General features: G+C 44.1%; 1 protein-coding gene across 1 annotated transcript; it reads right to left on the bottom strand.

Moving 5' to 3' along the window:
• Positions 1 to 373: 373 nt before the first annotated feature.
• On the bottom strand, positions 374 to 5,570 carry LOC123024431 (iron-sulfur cluster co-chaperone protein HscB-like). The gene is made up of 2 exons (XM_044432147.1): positions 5,449 to 5,570; positions 374 to 1,233 (listed from the first exon to the last, which is right to left on the bottom strand). Exons 1-2 carry the CDS (start codon positions 5,568 to 5,570, stop codon positions 516 to 518), a joined length of 840 nt encoding a protein of 279 aa, XP_044288082.1. The 3' UTR covers positions 374 to 515.
• Positions 5,571 to 18,235: the final 12,665 nt, after the last annotated feature.

Here is an 18,235-nt window from a genome sequence, read left to right as displayed (position 1 = left end):
GAGAAGAGCCATGGGTAAACTCAATCTAGGATCGCTCTAATGGGTAAACTCAATCTAGGATCGCTCTAATAGAGCAAAGCTCAGGAACTTTGATGGACAATACAGAACCAGGAGAACATGGGACATCTTTGCTAGTCCCATTTGGTATCCCACCCTCCCCATCTGGATTTGCCCCTGCAAGGCTAAAGAAAAGAGTGGGTCCACAGAATGTTACTTGGAAGCAGATACAGTGTGTGGCATTTCACTAAGTTATCACACTGATTTTGGGGTATTTCAGTTAAAGTATCAGTCTTAGGTTCCAATTTCCTATTGTTATGGAGTTTGAGCCATGCAATAGTTTTAATTGTGGGTATAACACAGGACTGACTGACTGCTTGGCCTGGTCTAAGGAACAGAGAGAGGATCTGGTCTCTTCTGCATCATGTCAACTCCATTCCAAATAGGACTCGGAGTTGCCTGAACAAATAGGGTAAAATTAAAACAGGAAAAAATTCATCGCAATTGAGTATGGAGGGTCATGAAGGGATTCTCCTCTTCTTCACTTTTTCTTCAAGTTTTGCAAAATACTTCATTTTGGCTAAAAGTTTTTTGGCTTCTTGAAGGTCATCTTTCTCAAAGGCTCCGCTCACACTCGCAATCAGCTCTGCTTGTTTTGCTGCAATGCCATTTTCTATCTCTTCTATTTTAGCATCATTGTGCACTTCTGACAGTTTCTCATTCTTCTCCATGATTTCCAAGAGAAATTCTGGATCTGCCTCAGTGTCTGTTCCTTCTTCCAGCTCTACTTCATTCAATTCCAGCAGGTACAGCCTGCGGCTTAAGGGGTTCAGCAACGTCTGGTAGGCCTTGTTGACCAGGGAGGAGTGCTGCTCCGAAAAATCTTGCTCTCTCTGGGGCCGCCGGCTGAAGTAATCGGGGTGCAGCAAGCGCTGCAAAGTCCGGAAGCACTGCTGGAGGAGAGTCACGTCCACACAGAAGGTGCAGTCACATCCTATGAGGCGGAAGAGGTCCTGGCGGGGCTCCAGGGGCTGCAGGGCACGGCAGGCTGGGCAGAAGCAGGGTGCGGGCGAGCCGCTGCCGGCGAGGGGATCGCCACAGCTCCAGCAGCGGCCACTGGGCTGGGCACTGTGCACGCGGGTGCCAGGCAGGGCCCATCGGGGGCAGGCGAGGGCCCCCCAGAGCGCCGCCTGCAGTGGCCTGTGCGGTGCCTTCACACAGTGAGCTTTGAGATCACTGAAAGTGTGTGGGCATGTGCATTAGGGTTCTGACGATCCTCCCCAGAATCTGGTACTCTTCTGCCATTCATCAGGGTTCTTCTCATTCTCAGTCTTTGCTTAGGAAGTGAGTCAAGTCAAGAGGAAGTCCATGAATGCTCATGGAACTCTGGCTGAGCAACCAGCAACCTTTTTCCATAGCATGTGCAGGAAAAACAAAGACCATGCACCATGTACACAGAAGAGGGACTCTGCTTGCTCAAGGTTCAAAGGTGGAACCCCTGCAAACAGTCACCATACTTGCCAGGAAGGTGCACAAGGTTTGAGGAAGCAGGCTGGGGAGCCAAGCCTAGGGAAACCAGCAGATTCTCACCTCCAAAACAGATTCCCCACACATTCCTGGTGTGTGTGTCCTTGGATCCAGCTGCTCACCCACTGGAATTTCTGTGAAACCACATGGAAACCCACCCCCACCAAAACAAACCAAAAGGCCTTCTTCCCAATTTTCTAAGAGCTGCAAGAGCACATCTTGAAGCAAATCTATTATTTAATACCATGATATTATCACAGGTGTCTTGCCCCAGGTTTAGATTGCAAAAGCAATTGTGAAGGTGGTTCTGATAGCTCAATATTTATAATTCATTCATCCTTATGTGTATCACTGTATCACTTAATGATATTTTCCTGTGAATGTTAATCATTATTTAAACACTGGTTTTCAAATAAGATATAGGAAAATCAGAACACCACATGCTGTGTGTTCTAAAAAGACTGCGAAAGAGAGGTTGTTAATTGGTGGGAAAAGTTGAGACACAGTTGCTAGCAGACAAAGAGGTGGCAGCCTGATGCTAATCAAAGGAAGAACTGGATTGGTGGTGATGTCAAATGTTCAACTGCTGCTGGAAAGCAACGGTGATAACGCTGCCTGAATTGTTGGAGAATTCAATCATTTGCTTAGAGTGCTGTTAGCACCGTTTCTGTGAATAGCATTTTGACATTTCAACAAACAGTTTTGTTTTTGAAGGATACTTTAAATAGGGATATGGAAGGAAGCTGGCTGATAGGTCTGGCTTGGGCTCCCGGTTTCCAGCCATCAAACCAGCACTAGCATTTACTCACTCTGATGTATGTCGAACCAGGAGAGACCTCCTTTTAAAGCAGGCTGCAATTTGTGTACTGTTAGAAGCTGGATTGCATATTTTGCATAAATTCCAACTGCAATTCGCACAATTTCCATCCCAAATTTATGCAAATTGTGCAAATTGTAGTCAGAATTCCCCTGGCTTTTTAAAAAAGTAAAACACAAATCATGCCCTGCTTTAAAAGCAGAAGCCATTAAAAAATAAAACAAAAGCCAATAAAAGCCCTTTCAGCTCTCAAGTTGGAGAGGTGCTGAAACGTCCACGAGGTACAAGCAGGTCTAGTTTCTCAGTGATGTACATCCTGAATGTTAAAAAATCATGTTTCTTGTTGATAAATTTGCAAGGCAAGACCTGCCAAATTCCATATTTTAATTGAATCAGGTGGCTGTTTTTATTGGGGCGTGTGTGCATGAAATTATTGAATTTGGACAATATTCCTGAATATATTCTTTAGTATTCATGCTACAAACATGTTTTGACTAAATACAACTATCATGCTTCAGGTTTTGATGCTTTGTATTACATATGTCAGGGCAACAGTATGGCACATCCTTTCGAAAATTTTCTGATATTGGCAAATAGCATTTTTTTTATGAATGAGTATGGATCTCTGATAGAAGGTGCATAAAGCGGAATTCAACAGGGAGCTTACAGCCCCACCTATTCTCTAATGCCCTCCTTCCACAATTGGATTTCACTATTCCTGGAAGGAAATAGGTTGGCAGGGCTCGGATAGGAACTCTGCTGACCTGCCTTCTTCCAGGAGTTAGCGTTTTTGCTCATGTTGGAGCATCATCTAGGAAGCATTAAATCTGCTTCCCACAAGCTGTGGGTCCACCTTGGGCAGTGGAATCAGCTGGACCCACTTCTTGCAGAAAGGAATTGGCAGTTCTCTGCTGGATTCTGCCCCTGGTCTACAAAGGCACATGATTCAGCTAAATGTGAGCAGATTTATATCTCACTAGGATGCAATTTGCCTGATTCATTCCTACATGCTGAGTTCTGCAGTGGGGTGTGTATGTCATATGATATCAATGTAACATATCTGCAGAACATTCTAAAAACGAATTTATGACATGGTGGTCCAAATGCTTGAAGAAGCCAGTGCCGTCCTTTGTGGCGTGCCTCCATTTTCTCGCAAGTTTGCCCTGCTGAGATCTTAATTTCCCTTATATTTCCTTCCCTGCTTCTTCCATTCTCCTTCATTGCCGTGCATTTCAATCGGCTCACTCTCTCTTTGTTCTGTGACATTTCCTTGTCTTTGGGGAACAAGCATCATTTGAAATGTTAATGGAGAAAGAATGGCAGATAGGGCGAACCATCATTTTGCACAGTGCAATAGACATAATACAGATCAAGGGATCAGTATGTAAAGCAAGTTCGCTGCTTTCCCCTGGGCCAAATGTCATTACAAATGATCTAAAGCAAACTTGCAAGCACTAATAGAATTGCCCTTTTCTGTATCCCTTGTCCACAATCTAAGTGGAGGTTTCAATCATTTTGTAAATAAATTGATGCTTTATTGGGAAATTGCTATATTTTTTATTTTATTTTTTTAGTTTTTGGGCATGGCTTGCATGGCATTTTCATATTAGAAAAATATTTATGCAGAGAGATTCTCCTCCTCAAACTGGACCAGTTAGCCACAAATGGCTCCCCAGCGGTTTTCTTTTCTTCAGCCAAAACAGAAGCCCCCTTTCCATTTTCCCTTCTCCACACTGCTGACTTAATACAAAAGCTAATCTCTGCGTGTGACCCCAATTATTCTTGTACTTCTTACAGATAGGGATACTGAGGAATTCAATCTTTGTGAATTTCAATATGAATTGTCCTATTCCACTCTTTTCAGATTAATGTGCAGAACAGAATTTAGCTATTTTTCATTCTCCACACTTTCCAAATGTTCCAAATGCAGTTTGGCTCCAAAAGGAAGGGAGGAAGGAAGGAAGGAAGGACAGACAGACCGGAAAGCAGAATGTAAAACAAAGCAGCACCCTACTGAGAACTTTTAATTGACATATCCTGCAAGAAAATATAATTAGAAATTATGTTTTAAGAGAAAATGCATTTCAAATTCTGTATTTAAATGAAAACTTTAATTCGTAATAAGTAATTATTCTATTTCGATATTGCCAAAGAGCCAACACTGCCTATGCAGTGAACAATAATAAATATGATTAAATGCAATATAAAATAAAATGTAATGATTAAATTAAAATTTAAAGCATATTTAAACAACATTTTTCCAGTTGAACTGCTAAAACCTGCCCATAATGCCAGTCCATTTCAGTAGTCTAGTTAAGAGATTAGCAGGGCATAGATTACTGAAGCCAGGCTATCCCTGTCCAGGCAGGTCCAAGCCAGCAACCAAAGCTGGTGGAAGACATTCCCAAGCTGGTAGAAACCACCTGAGCCTCACCTGACAAAAATGGGTCAAGGAGCACCCCAAACCATGAAGCCAGCATACCATGCAGAACAACTTGAGCCATCTCCGTCTAGTCAAAAGAACCACCAACAGTTTCTCAGTCTTCTCTGGATCAAGGTCCAGTGTGTTAGCCCTCACCCAATCTATCACTGCAACCAGGCACTGATTTGATACCTCCACAGCCTCAGCTGCTGAAGATGTAAAGGAGAAATAGAACTGCTCGTCATCAGCATACTGATGGCAAAGCACTCCAAAACCCCGGTTAATCCCACTCAGCAGTTTTACGCAGATGTTCAATGGCATACAGGATAAGACCAACCCCTAAGAACCCCCTGTTGGAGGCTCCATGGGGCTGACCAATATTCCCCAGGCACCCCCTTCTGGAGATGGGTGTCCAAGTAGGAGCAGGCCAACTACAACAGAGTTGTACTCACTCCCAACTCAGTCAGTCACCCAGAAGGGTGCCATGGTTGATGAAATCAAAGCCACTGAGATATCCTGGAGTATCAACAGAGTCATAATCCCCCTGCCTCTTTCCCAACACAGGTTATCATATAGGATGACCAAAGCCATTTCTCTGTTAAAACCCAGGATGAACCCTGACTGAAATGGATCCAGATAACCAGTCTCATCCAAGAGTGTCTGGAGCTGGCTAGCCAGCACCCACTCAGGGACCTTGCCCAGGAAGGGGGCATTTGCCACCAGCTTGACATTATTTAGATCTTCTGGATCTACAGAGGGTTTCGTCAGGAGTTGCCTCACCACCTCTTTCCGTAGCATGGGGGGCATTGAGAGCCAACCAGCTGTAGCTGTTCCTTCCCTGCTAGCTTTGAGAAAGCAAGCCGGCCAAGGGGCCAGTATCGACATGTGGGTATGAACCTGCCCAAGCACCTTGCCAACATCTTCATGCTGAACCAACTGAAACTCATCCAATAATAGTGGACCAAACTGTGTACTTAGCACTTCACTTGACTCAACTGCTATAAGATTGGAGTCCAAGTCCTGGGGGATGCGAGGCATTTTATTCTGGAAGTGACCTGTATTACAGCAGGTCTCAGGTGGGTCTAAGATGTCCTTAAGCCCAGCATGGAATAGGCCCCGAATGACCCTAAAGAGTTCTGCTAGGTGGCAAGTGGAAAAATGGATGGAGGCAGTGAAATGTGGTTTCTTAGCCACCCTCATTGTCCCCAAATATACCTGATCATAGGTACTTACCAGGGCTCAACTGTACTCACTAGGAGGTTCCTCCATTGCACTCGAGTCATATAACCCAGATGAGGGAGTAGTTGTCCTGAACTGGTGCCTGAGCAGGTTAGTGGACTGGGTGCAAGCCAACACACTGAAGCTTGATCCACAGAAGACAGAGATGGTCCATCTGCCTGCCTGACTGGCATTCAACCATTCCTGAAGAAGGCCACAGTCCCCTGCTTGGGGACATTCAGTGATGTCATATAAGGCTTAGGGTGTCCTCAGTGGCCAGGAGCACTTTTTATAAGCTTAGGGTAACATCATGCAGTTTCAATGCTATCTAGACAGAGATAAGCTGGGGTAACATCATGCTCTGGTAACATCCAGACTGCTCTCAGTACCTCACTTGACTCAGCTGCTGTGACAGCACTGCTGTGTCTTGCATGTGGGATTGCCTTTGCAGATGGTTCAGAAACTTGATAGTCCAAAACAGAACTGCTTGGTCCCTGGGATTGGCTGATAGGATCCGATGAAGCCAGCTCTTCATCAGCTGTATTCTCAGCCCAGTTCAGTGTTTCCACTGAAGCTCTAAGCTCTGAACGGCTTCAGACTGGAGTATCTGAAGGAATACCTCTTCACATACATAATTCCCTGGAATCTCCATGTAATCTGAAGACCTCATGCAGGTTCCCCAGTCCAAGAAGCTAGGTGGGTGGCTGCAAGAGAGAGGTCCTTCTCACCTATGGAATGCGCTCCCCAAAGAGATTCAGCTGACACTGGCACAGTGATCGTTGGATGCAAGGCAATCATCTTTCTTTTCCCCCAGGCATTTTAAAGACCTAGTTCTGGACACTGTGCCTGTTTTATCTATTCTTAGCTGTGTGGTGTGTTGTAGTTCTTAAAAAAACAACAACTATAGTGCATGTTATATGTTTGACTCCTTGTATGGCATTTCATCCTTTTAACTTTTTTATAATCTACTAGAGAACACTGGTTAAATTTGGGTAAATATTTATTTATTTGCATGTATTTATACTTGCCGAGGCCTTCCTAGGTGGCTTACAATGCATAAAAGACATTAACAGAGTAAACCACATTTAAACAATTAAAATGTAATGAATTAAACATCTATAAAAGCAATTAGAAGGGCCACAGCATGCATAGATAGATAGATAGATAGATAGATAGATAGATAGATAGATAGATAAATGAGGGCTTGCGCATGCACCATATGATGAGTTTTTAACATTAGTTACCAAATATTGTACATGAGCGCATGCATATGCACCCACACATTCTGTATCTCATCCCTACATTCTGTATGTTCTGTATGTTATTTTGAAACTCTTTCCCTGATGTATCTTTCCATGATCCCTTTGGCTGCGGTTTGAGAAACATCCATCTGAAGCACTCTTTGGAACATGGAGCTAGCAGAATAGTTCTTCAAGTCCTGGCTATTATCTTCCTTTCTTACTCACTCACTTGTGTGTCTTACACACTCTGCAAACTCTACCATGATCATATGAAGTTACTTAGGCAACAATCAATAACAGTAAAGCTGGATCACATCAGTTTACATCAGACAGCAACCCAAGAAAGGCTCACAAGGCAGAAGTTATACTGTCACCTAGTTCAGTGCCTGATCATTTATTAGTTATTGATGTTAATGGTATGGAAATGATCATCTAATCAAACAACATTTTCCTAAACAATTAGCATCAATGATACTGTGTTCCTGATTGGCTAGGATCAACCATATGACCAGTGCAGCAAGTACGGCTTTTATTCAGATCGGCTTCATTTGTCTTTAGTGATGTTGGCACGTAGCTAAATCTTCTTAGGATGCAATCCTATGCATGATTAAACAGGAAAAAAGTCCTACAGTTCCCCGCATTCCCTGCCACATACCATGCATGATCCCTGATTGGCTGGAGCCAATGTCCAAAGGAGAATGAAGCCCTAGCAAATAAAAGATGGTGCCAAAACAGCATTTTAAACTTTGAAAACAGGCTAATACTCTCAATAAAAAAGGGATTTTCAGGAACTACATTATGCTCTGAAATCTCTGTTTGGTCAGTGGTTAAAACATTCAGTACAGCCATAATCTGCACATGATCCAAATATATCGGATAGCAACAAAATGTATTCACCCTGAAAAACAGTTGGTGGGGTTTCAACACAGTGGACAATCACATTGTCATCCACACCACGTTACACAAAATAGGGGTGTGTTGGACATTACACATCTGTGTCCCCATCTGTAACCTGAATGCATTGTTCACAGTTCAACACAAGAACCTCCTTGTTGGCCTTAAGCCCAATGCCTGTTAATTTCTTCAGCTGATCCTGAGATTTATTTATCTATCTATCTATCTATCTATCTATCTATCTATCTATTGGATAAAGTGAACAATTTTCCTTCTCCTCTGTATCCACACTGCTCATGATTTAATAAACCTTTTATTATGTCTCTTCTAGCCAAACAATTTAATTTCACTTTGGGAAAAAAATCAAAGCCAACTTTTGCTTGCTCGGTTCTGGTTGCTAAGTTGGAAAGCTAAATACGATTTGGAGAGCCTCTGCTCCATGGTTGCCAAAGTCCTGAGTGAATGGGACACAGACAGTGGTTTAAGCCTGTGCCATTGGTGGAAGTCTTCCCAAATTCTCTTCTAAGCCATGCAGCTGGAGCAGAACTTGGAAGATGCAGGAAGATCCAGCAACTGTTTTATATCTGTTTCCAGCTGTTCATGTTTCTATATATCTGTGCCATCGGAGATGTGAAAGCTCTGCTTAGCTTTAAAAAATGGCCAAGACCATTGAACAGGCTGCCTGCTGAAGCACAATTGTTTAGAATGTATGAATGCAATGCTACAGTGAATCATTGCTTATTATTGAGATAAGATAAATGTCAACATTGCAAAATGCCAAGTATGGTAATACTATTAGGGAGCAATCCAAACACTGGATTTTCCCTTCCTCCAGGGGTCACAGGATAGCTCCATGTCTCAAGTCTGAGGTCCAAAACAGTGTTCCCATCTCAAGGGCCGGGAATCAAAGATCAGCTCCTTCCTTTGCCCCCTCCCAGTTAGCTCAAGAAGAGGGTGAGAGTGAGATGAAAGGGTGTTTTATGGGATACAGAGAGGGGGATGTGATCTACCCTGATGCTGCTCAAGCCCCCTTTCCTTCTCCATCCATGCTGGATGGGGAAGAAAGCTTCTGGTCCATGCAGAACCAGATTGCCTCTGCCTCTCCTCCTACTCTGCACAGAATGACTTCACCTCTGGGGTTTAATGAGCACCACCAACATAGCGTTAAAGCCTTAGAGGCCTTCATCCAAAGATGGCTGGTTTGGCATGAATAATAATTAAAATGCATTAATCCCCAGGGGCTCTTGTTTTCCCACTGGTTCAATTTTTTCTCCATTTCCCTTTCACTAGATGCACAGATGGCACCTAGGAGGAAAGACGCAAGGCACTGACATTGGATTAAAGAGTTGCAACTTCTTACTTGCTACAAGATTCTGCACTAGGAACCAACCCACCAATATATGTGGGACCCTTTAATTCTGCTTCTTCAGGTCACTTCCCCCAACATGAAGAACATCAGACTGAGCAAACATGAATATGGACCAAGGGGTACCTCAACTGCTTTAGTTTATCCTCACTGGTCAATGATCCATGGGCCAGAACAGGCTTCTCCAATCTGGCACTGTCCAGATGTTTTGGAATATATCTTCCAGGATTGCTGACCATTGGCATGCTGGCTGGGGCTGATGGGTGCTGAAGTCAAAAGCAACTGGAGGGCACCAGGTGGAGAAACAGAGAAACAGCAAGAGTCAGAAGGGTCCTCCTGGGCCATCTAGTCTGACCCCAGCTTCAGCTGGCTCTGGAGAAGGGTAGGCTAGATTCCTAAGGGGCACAAGGTCTGCTGTCCACCTCCATCCTTTTGAGACAGAGTGTAATGGGACATAGGACAGAAAGGGACCAGAGGGGGACATTCAGGTGCCTCAGTGTGTTCCCCATGGTAGCCCATTTGTCCACCTGGATTTCTGCATTACACACAACAAGAGGAAGCCAACTGAGATTGGAATGAACTCACCTAGCTGCCAAATCAAACAATCCACGTTGCACATCCTCAAGGAACAGGTCACACCCTTCTGTAGGATGGTGAAGCTACAGAGATGTGACAAGCTGTGTTCTATACCTGTATGGGTCAGGTAGACTCCAATTTTGTTGGAATGAAGCAACCCCTCCACAGCCTCTGATCAACCAGTTCTGACCCCAAAATGTCCAAGAGCCATCTCCAGAAAGACATCTCTTCCGTGGAAGGCCACATGGTTTGCATGCTCAGGGCACCAGGTACTTCTCCCAGCACATCCAGTTAAAAGAGGTCAAGGAGGAGAGCTGGGAAAGACCATGAAACCCTGGACAGCTCCTGCGTGCCATCAGCTGTTATAGATGAGGAACCTGTGAGCTGTCCAGACGCGAAAGTGATTAGATGGGCTAGAAATACTCCAAATAAATAAATAAATAATCTGTGAGAAGTATAGGGCTCTACACTATAATCCATCAGATCATGGGTCCAGTTAGAGCACAGTTCTCAGCTGGCAGATTTTCAGCTTTATCTGCGGACCTTGAGGACTAAACCTGTACCCAATATATTTGGCCTACCGCAGGACTGCATGGCTGAATACACAGGGATTAGAACACACACTTTTAAAAGCTAAGTTTGGATGCTGAGGAAATCCACAACAGGGTCAAAGGAGTCCTGATTTCTCACAGTCTGGCCCGTGGATTCTGCAGAGGACCAGCTTCCCCAGATTGCATGTGGCCTGTGGACCCATTTTTTAATTTCTTTGCAAATTTAGCCATGTAAAAATGTGCAAATTAACAATCAACAATCAAGCATATACCTGAATAATGGATGAAAATGAATACACTGAGGATTTACAGTTTTAGCCAATTTGCACGTTTTAGGTGTGCAAATTTGTGCAAATATACAAAAACACACTGTGCAAATTTCAAGCCCACAAATCAGAGAGCAGGGGGGCAACACTCACCCCAAACTCCACAAGTATTTGGTGGGGGGGAGGGGCAGCATTTTCTGCATTTGCACATCACTAAAGTTAGGCACTAGAGGCACTAGGACTAGGCAGGCAAAACTATCCCTCACAGTTTCTCCTCCATTTGTTTTGCATTCTGTCTTTTAAAACCACCTTCTTTTTTATCCTAAATGTGAGGAATTCTATGAATTTTGGTGAACTGTTCTAATCAATGAGCCGAAATGAAATCCTCTCCCACGCCTGCACAGCCAATCTGAATGCAAAGCCTGCACTGCAGAAGGAGTTGCTCAGACTGACTTGAGGGGCTGGATCAGCGGTTCTGTAGGGCCTGATGACACCCTACTGACCACTAGCATCATGTGGCAATCCCCACCTGGCTGGCAGCTGTAGCGCCTCCTGCTGGCCATCTGGAGTACTAGGCTTCCTTCCTCTTCCGGCAGAGCGCAAAGCACGGCTATGTGGCATCACGCGACAATTTCTAATGGCGCGGGTGGCGTCTGTGTTAATTGTCCATATACGTCTTTCCAATGCTGTGGAAAGAGACATTTTTACCATTTGAACTATGCAAGGCAATTTTGTAGAGACAATTCGATTCCATTAAACAGTTTGAAAGCGAAGCCAAAAGAGAAGGGGGTGGGAGCAGAATGAGGCACTGCAAATGCTTATTCCAAATGAGAGGCAGCTGCTGCCTATAATTCCCAGCACTGACTGATAGGTGAACTCATTCAAGTGCAGTTAGGGGTGGCTGTAAAACTAAATGCCCACAACCAGATGAAGAGGTCGAAGATGCCCTTAAATCCCACAAATGTCAGAAACAGCATCCTCAACCCTGTCAGTACGGGGCTAACTACCACTGCAAAATATTATTGCATTACCTGGCACATTTCTCTTACCTGTGAGAATGAAGGAGCTCTCCAAATTTGCTGTGCTTAAAAAAGAAAGGGAGAAGCAAGTTCACTGGTGAAAAATTACAGACCTGGGCTTGCTTTTAATAAGATTTGAAAGGTCAAGAAAGGTAAGCAGATGGGTAGCAGTCGAATTTATGGCACTTTGTGCCGTTGCTTGCATGTGCTGGCCATATTTGTGCAAATGTACGTGCATGTAAAGCTCAGTGACCCTGCATTAGAGGAAAGGGAAGCTGGAGGGGCCATAAGACTTTGGTCACTGTATCAGTCAACAGTTTACTGTCTGGCAGAAAGATTCTGGAAGTTTGATACGATTAGCACAATGCACTGCAATGCTTTGCTCTTCCCCTTCCTGTCTCCCCTTTTCCATGGCAAATATTTTGCGTGCATTTATGCATCTCTCCCGAAAATATTGCAACTGGCTGTGTGACGATGCTCAGGGTGGTGGCTTTCCAACAGTGAACAATTTTCCCAATGTCATTTTTGCTCCTGGAAGCTAATAAAATTTTACAAGAGATGTAACGAAGGTCGATGCTTAGCACCACACAGTGCCTCCATGAGCAACCTGTGTTGTCATCCGTAAGTTGCCCTAATGCAGATGGAGGGCAGCGGAATAGCAATCACGGGGGTAGGGGAGTGAGTCTCGTCAACACGGAAATTATCAGACGATTAAAGGAACTCTGCAATGCTGCTGACCATGCACTGTACTTGGAATTCACTGCCAGTCACTGAAAGGGAAAACATTACTGGATTGTGTCTCTTTCTCGCTGGCATGTCTACAAGCCTCATGCATTGTTCTCAGGGCTCTCCATAGGTTGGCAGATCTGGGCAGCTTGCAAGTATATGTAGTAACTGTGCAGCTTCAGTTAACAGAGAGGGGGGATTTATTTCTCTGTTTTGTGACTTCTGCCACCCAGTCTTCTAGATCCACCATCCCCAGTTTTGGAGCCCTCCAGATTATTTTTATTCCTTCACCTATTCATACAAATAGGGAGGTTTACCCTACCTGTGCATTCTGCAATATCTTATCTGCCACTGGCTTCTGAAGGGGAGGGGGAATGGAGGAGGTTCAATAACTTGCCATTAAACATTTCCTTTTCATTTCTCTTTATTCTATTTGTAAAGTATATACCAGGCTTCTGAAATGACCACTGTTTGAAACATCTGATAAATAATTCTAGATTACGGAATCTGGTATCATTTATATAATAGTTGCCAATTGGACAACACTATTAACTATCCATTCTGTTGGTTGTAAGAGATATTATCATGGAGAGTCAATTTCCAGTGTGGTACATAGTAAGGATCCCTGGAAGAGTTCAGAACAGGTGACTCAGGAAGCAATCCTCCGCCTTCAACACCAGCTGGAAGCCCTTAGGACTCTTCAGAGTCTGAGCACAGAAGTCTGCAGGACATGGTGCTCCAGTTCCACAAGCTGTCCTGTTTGCTACTAGTGTAGAGAGAACTATGCCAGATTCCCACATACACCCCCTGCAACTAGACCTTGGAAGAGGACAAAAGGGCCACAGGAGGGGCCCAGGAGGGGAGGAAAGCAGAGCTGCAGGTTTAAACAAGTTCCTGGCAGCCTCCCAACAAACATCCTTCCCCTCTTCTGCACAAAATCGAGCTGGCCAAAAAAGTTCAAAATACCCAGTGTGACGCAGGGCTGTACTTTGTTTTGGGCATAAGATCAAAGTACACCTCCAAGTCTGGAGGTTTGCGTGCATCAAGGGCACGGGGCCTACAACTGTGCCCTAAGATTGCATACAATGGACCATTTGGTTCACTCCCACTCATCTAAACACAGCAATTATTTTTTGCATGAATGAAGGGAACTCAACATTACAGCCACATCTCTGCTATACATCATGCACAACAGTTCATTTTAAAAACAGTGCGCTTGGTGATATCCCTTTGATACTTGCAGGAAATATCTTGCCGTTTACACTCTCAGGCTGCAACCTCTTTAAAACATCCTTCTTGCTAATGTGACCATTAATGTTTCCAAAAAGGTATGGTGAATGTCTCACCACTTCTCCTCACTCTTGGCTGATACATTAACTAATACTCCAGAGGGCAAACTGTGGGATCAGGTGCCGCTCTAACATCAAGCTTGTCAGCAGAGAGCCAATTTCGAGAAACCACATGCCATTCCTGAGCAGGCTTTTCTGTGGACAAACATTATCCGTGAGTGAAGACATCCCAGCTATAGCTGGCTGAAATAGTCAGTAAAAGAGCAGTGGTAATTACGGGAACTGATATTGCTCCTGCCAATGATCACCCAGGTCAGAGGTGCCTGAGAAAGACAGGAAACGCTTAGATGTAAATCAGCACCAAAAGGTGGATCTGCCCCAAGCTACTAGACATTTTGTGTATAGACGTAAGTACAGGTCAACTCACAGAATACAGCTGCAAGTAGACTCATGGAAGGTTTCCCCCAGCAATGCGACAAGGCCAAGTGTTTTCTACGGCAACACAGGAGTGGGACAGCATAGGGCATTCTTGCTGATCCCAGACAGTCCATCCTCCCCATCTGGATTTAGCCAAGGAAACGTGTGGCTTCATGGGGGATAAATTGCAAGCAAGCACAATTTGGGCTGCTGAACATCTCATGTGCACATCCCAGCTTCCACACAGCAACGAGCGTGCACATGGATCCTCTACACAATGAGTGGAAATCCACACCCAGTAAGAGTACACAATCCCATAAAAGATCTGTAAGGGTCCATATCACCAGAGATCCCTGTACCACGAATCACATCACAGAGTTCCCTGGGAAGAGAGATGACAAGGTTTATTCTACAGTGTAGGTGCACCCTTGGGTTCAGTTCTGAAAGTGCCCTTAATACTCCATCTTGAGAGGATTCTGGAAGCTTGGAAATTATGTCGGGTTGCTTCTGTTTAAGACTGGCTTGTAAAAGCAACACATGCAGCAATTTCTATCTGCAGGATAATTACTGCTGTGCTCCTCAAGGTAATTCATTTACAATGGCTCTTTTGCTCATTCCACATACTTCTCCTAGGTTCATTCAATTCTATGCCTAGAATTTCCACACTGAAATGAGCAGTTAGCTAAATGATAATTAAAACCAGTGTGCCAGTTTAGTGAGCTCAGCAGGAGTCAGAGCAAAAGAGCACGCTCCTGAATTAATTTTTTTTCTGTGTTTACCTTCATGGCTTCTTTTTAAAAGCTTAAGTAAATGTTTGATAAATTTCTTTGCCCGAGCCAGCCCTTGTTATGCCTTGGCATCTTTCCCCTGGCAAGAGTTCATGATATTGGAAGGACAATACATCTCTGAATCACCTGTATTGCTATCAGGTATGTTTCCTGTGAACCTGCTACGCTATTCTTGGAATTTTTAAATTCCAGAGATGCTTCCTTGTTTGGATCATCCTATGTACCATAACGTGGAAATTCAGCTCTTTTGAGTTTGACAGATTTCCCACCCGCTTCCAATCTGATCATCCCAAATGGCTGCAATTGTAGAGGCAGGGAGAGGCCAAAGGCTTCTGTCACTAGGACAGACTGCAATTTGCACCTATTTTTAACTGCTAATGAAATTTGTGCCAATAAGCACCCCCAAAACCACGCAGCTCCAGTCCAATTCTGAAACAAATCACACCAGAGCCATGTGATTTGCAGGTGCCAATTTGTGCAAATGTTATGAGCAGTCCAAAAGAGATGTGCAAATCATGGTCCTTTTAAAGAGGAAATTCTGAAAGCAGACTTAACTCACACCACAAGACTTAGCACGAGCACTGGGCTGAAGGGCAAAGCACGCAAACAGCCATGAAACCATGAAAATCCTTTGGATTCATCTCTCCTTTGGATTTTCACCTCCTATCAGATTCCTCACATACCCCATCCAAGATATTCAGTTTTCTACTGATGGCAGTCTCCCACTGTACACACTTTTCTTCTGAATACTCTGCATAGGGAGGAACAGGCCCTTGAACAACATAAAAAGCCTCCAGTTAAATTATAAAGTTATTCATTCATAACCATTTAGCACGACAAACTCAAATGACTGCTCAAGCCTTCTAATTAGTGCCAGTGGCTGGCAAAATGTGGACATCTGTATGTTAGCCACTGATGGGACTTTTTAAAATTTGGTTTAATTTTGGGTTTTAGATTTGGTGGCATGTTTTTATGATGCTCTTACTTTTATCTGTGTTTTATATTGCATTTCTCTTGTGTTTTCTATACTGCTTATGAATGGCCCAGAGAGCTTCGGCTATTGGGTGATACAGAAATACAAGCTGAAGCTGAAGACATCTCAAAGCACTCCAGAGAATTCTGCTTTTGTCACAGCACCTCCTCTTGTTCCTTCCAAGGTGTAAGATTTCATTTGAAACAAAAGAAAACAGCACCTTCTAAATCTTCATACAGGGATCCCACCCTAGGAAGGCCTCGGCAATTAAAGGCGGCCTATAAATACATGTAAATAAAGGAAGGAAGGAAGGAAGGAAGGAAGGAAGGAAGGAAGGAAGGAAGGATCCTGCTGTGGTTTGCTGGGGGATGCTAATGGATGGGCAATGCCCTGCTCTGTGAGCGGAAGATGGGACAGGCCTCACAATCAGCCTTTTTGCCCTCTCCTTCCTGTGTCCATTTCTTCTGCCAACATGTCAACATCCTTTTTTCTCCCACCGGCTGCCTCCGCCAAGCCAGCCTCAGAACCCACTGGGTCTCCAGGATCCACTCCAGGGAGCCTGGGGACTGTCTGATAGGCAAGGATGGCTAACATGGCAAACAAAGAGTGACCCACAAACACCAGTAATTAAAAGATTACTGAAGAGAGTGTCTATAGGAAAGACGTTATAAACTCAGATGGATACCTGCACAGAAATGCATGACCAACAGGGGAATACTCGTAAAGCAGCTAGGGATACGTAAACACCTTCAACTAACCTTGCTAGACGGTCCCCAATTTATCCAGGTTCCTTCCAAATAATACCTTATTGTCCCTGGTCCAGCTTTCTCAGTATGTTCTCCAGAACTAGATACCCTGATGTTCTCTGCTCTGCTTCCTTCCTTTCACCCTTCTTCTCTAGGCTTTCTTTCTCACTGCTCTCGCTCCTTCTCTTCCTTCTTCCTCCTCCTCCTCCTCCTCTCCCTTCCTGCTTCTCTTGCCTCTGCCCCTCTGCCATTTGTTTTTACTCTAAAAGTAAGAGGGTTCCCTCTTGCCAGCCGCAACCAATCAGCAAACTTTCTGAAGTTTCTGTCTCATGAATGGAAACTTTGGTTTTCCATGTAACCCCATCATCTCAGATTTGAGCCCATGATGTCCTAAAACAAAATTAAACACAAAAAGTTCCTTTACAGGAGGGGAAGGTATCGAATTTTGCAGTGATCTTTTTTTCTACTTGTACCTGGCCACACAGACCTACCTGGAGGCTTCTGTGCTCTGGCATGTACTGAAGATATTTTCAGCACACAAAAGCCTCTGGGAGGACCTGTTACTTTGGTATTATTGGACTGGTAAGCATCCTGTGTCATAGCCAGCACTTGCAATGGTCCAGCATCCCAGAACCTCTACTTGGACACGTTATGCAAATTCTCTGGGTCACCCTTAACTTGCCTCTAATCACAACCCGTCAAGCTGAAGGTCCTGATCGCACAAATGCATCAGTACCTCTCGTGGCAGTGACTCTGAGCAATATACAGCCGCATTCTGCGGCTTCCGATTAATGAACTCTGCATCTGCACTTCGAGAAACAGAGAGCCACTCTTTTGGTTTTAAGAGCAATCGATGCATGTTACATCAGAGGAGATTTAAGGGGGGGGGGGGAACCTGACTCAGCTAATGATTCGGTGCGAGGCACAAGATAAAAAAAAGTCTTTCCAACCCATTGAAAAGTGTTCAAACCCTCTGAAACATGAGATTTGATTACCCTCATCATTACCCTAGCTCTGAAGCTACAGCTTTTATTAATGACCTTAACATTATCTGGCTGTCTAAATTCTAACTGCAACCACAGCATATGTTTAAATGCCATTTCTTCCAGGAGTGAATGGAAGTGGCTTTTCTTTATGTTAGCTCCCAGGTCTGCATACAGGATTTCCAACCTATTTTGCAGGGCTGAAAGCACCCATCAGTCCATTGGAAGCAGATTCATTACTTGAAGTTTTTTCAAATGAGATTTTTGGGAAGTAGATCAATCAGATGGTGTGTGAATCGTATCATCAGCATCGGCATCTTCAGCATCCTCAGTATTATTATTATGCACCATTATAATTAGGGTCAAGTGAATCAGCAAAACTCAAGCACGTCAACCTTTCCTAAATTCCATCTCTAAAG

The sequence above is a fragment of the Varanus komodoensis genome, unplaced genomic scaffold (assembly GCF_004798865.1).
Source record: "Varanus komodoensis strain SLA01 unplaced genomic scaffold, ASM479886v1 scaffold23, whole genome shotgun sequence".
In the NCBI taxonomy this organism is placed as follows: Eukaryota; Metazoa; Chordata; class Lepidosauria; order Squamata; family Varanidae; genus Varanus; species Varanus komodoensis.
Note: the sequence above shows the minus strand (reverse complement) of the source record. Positions and strands in the feature narration are given on the sequence as shown.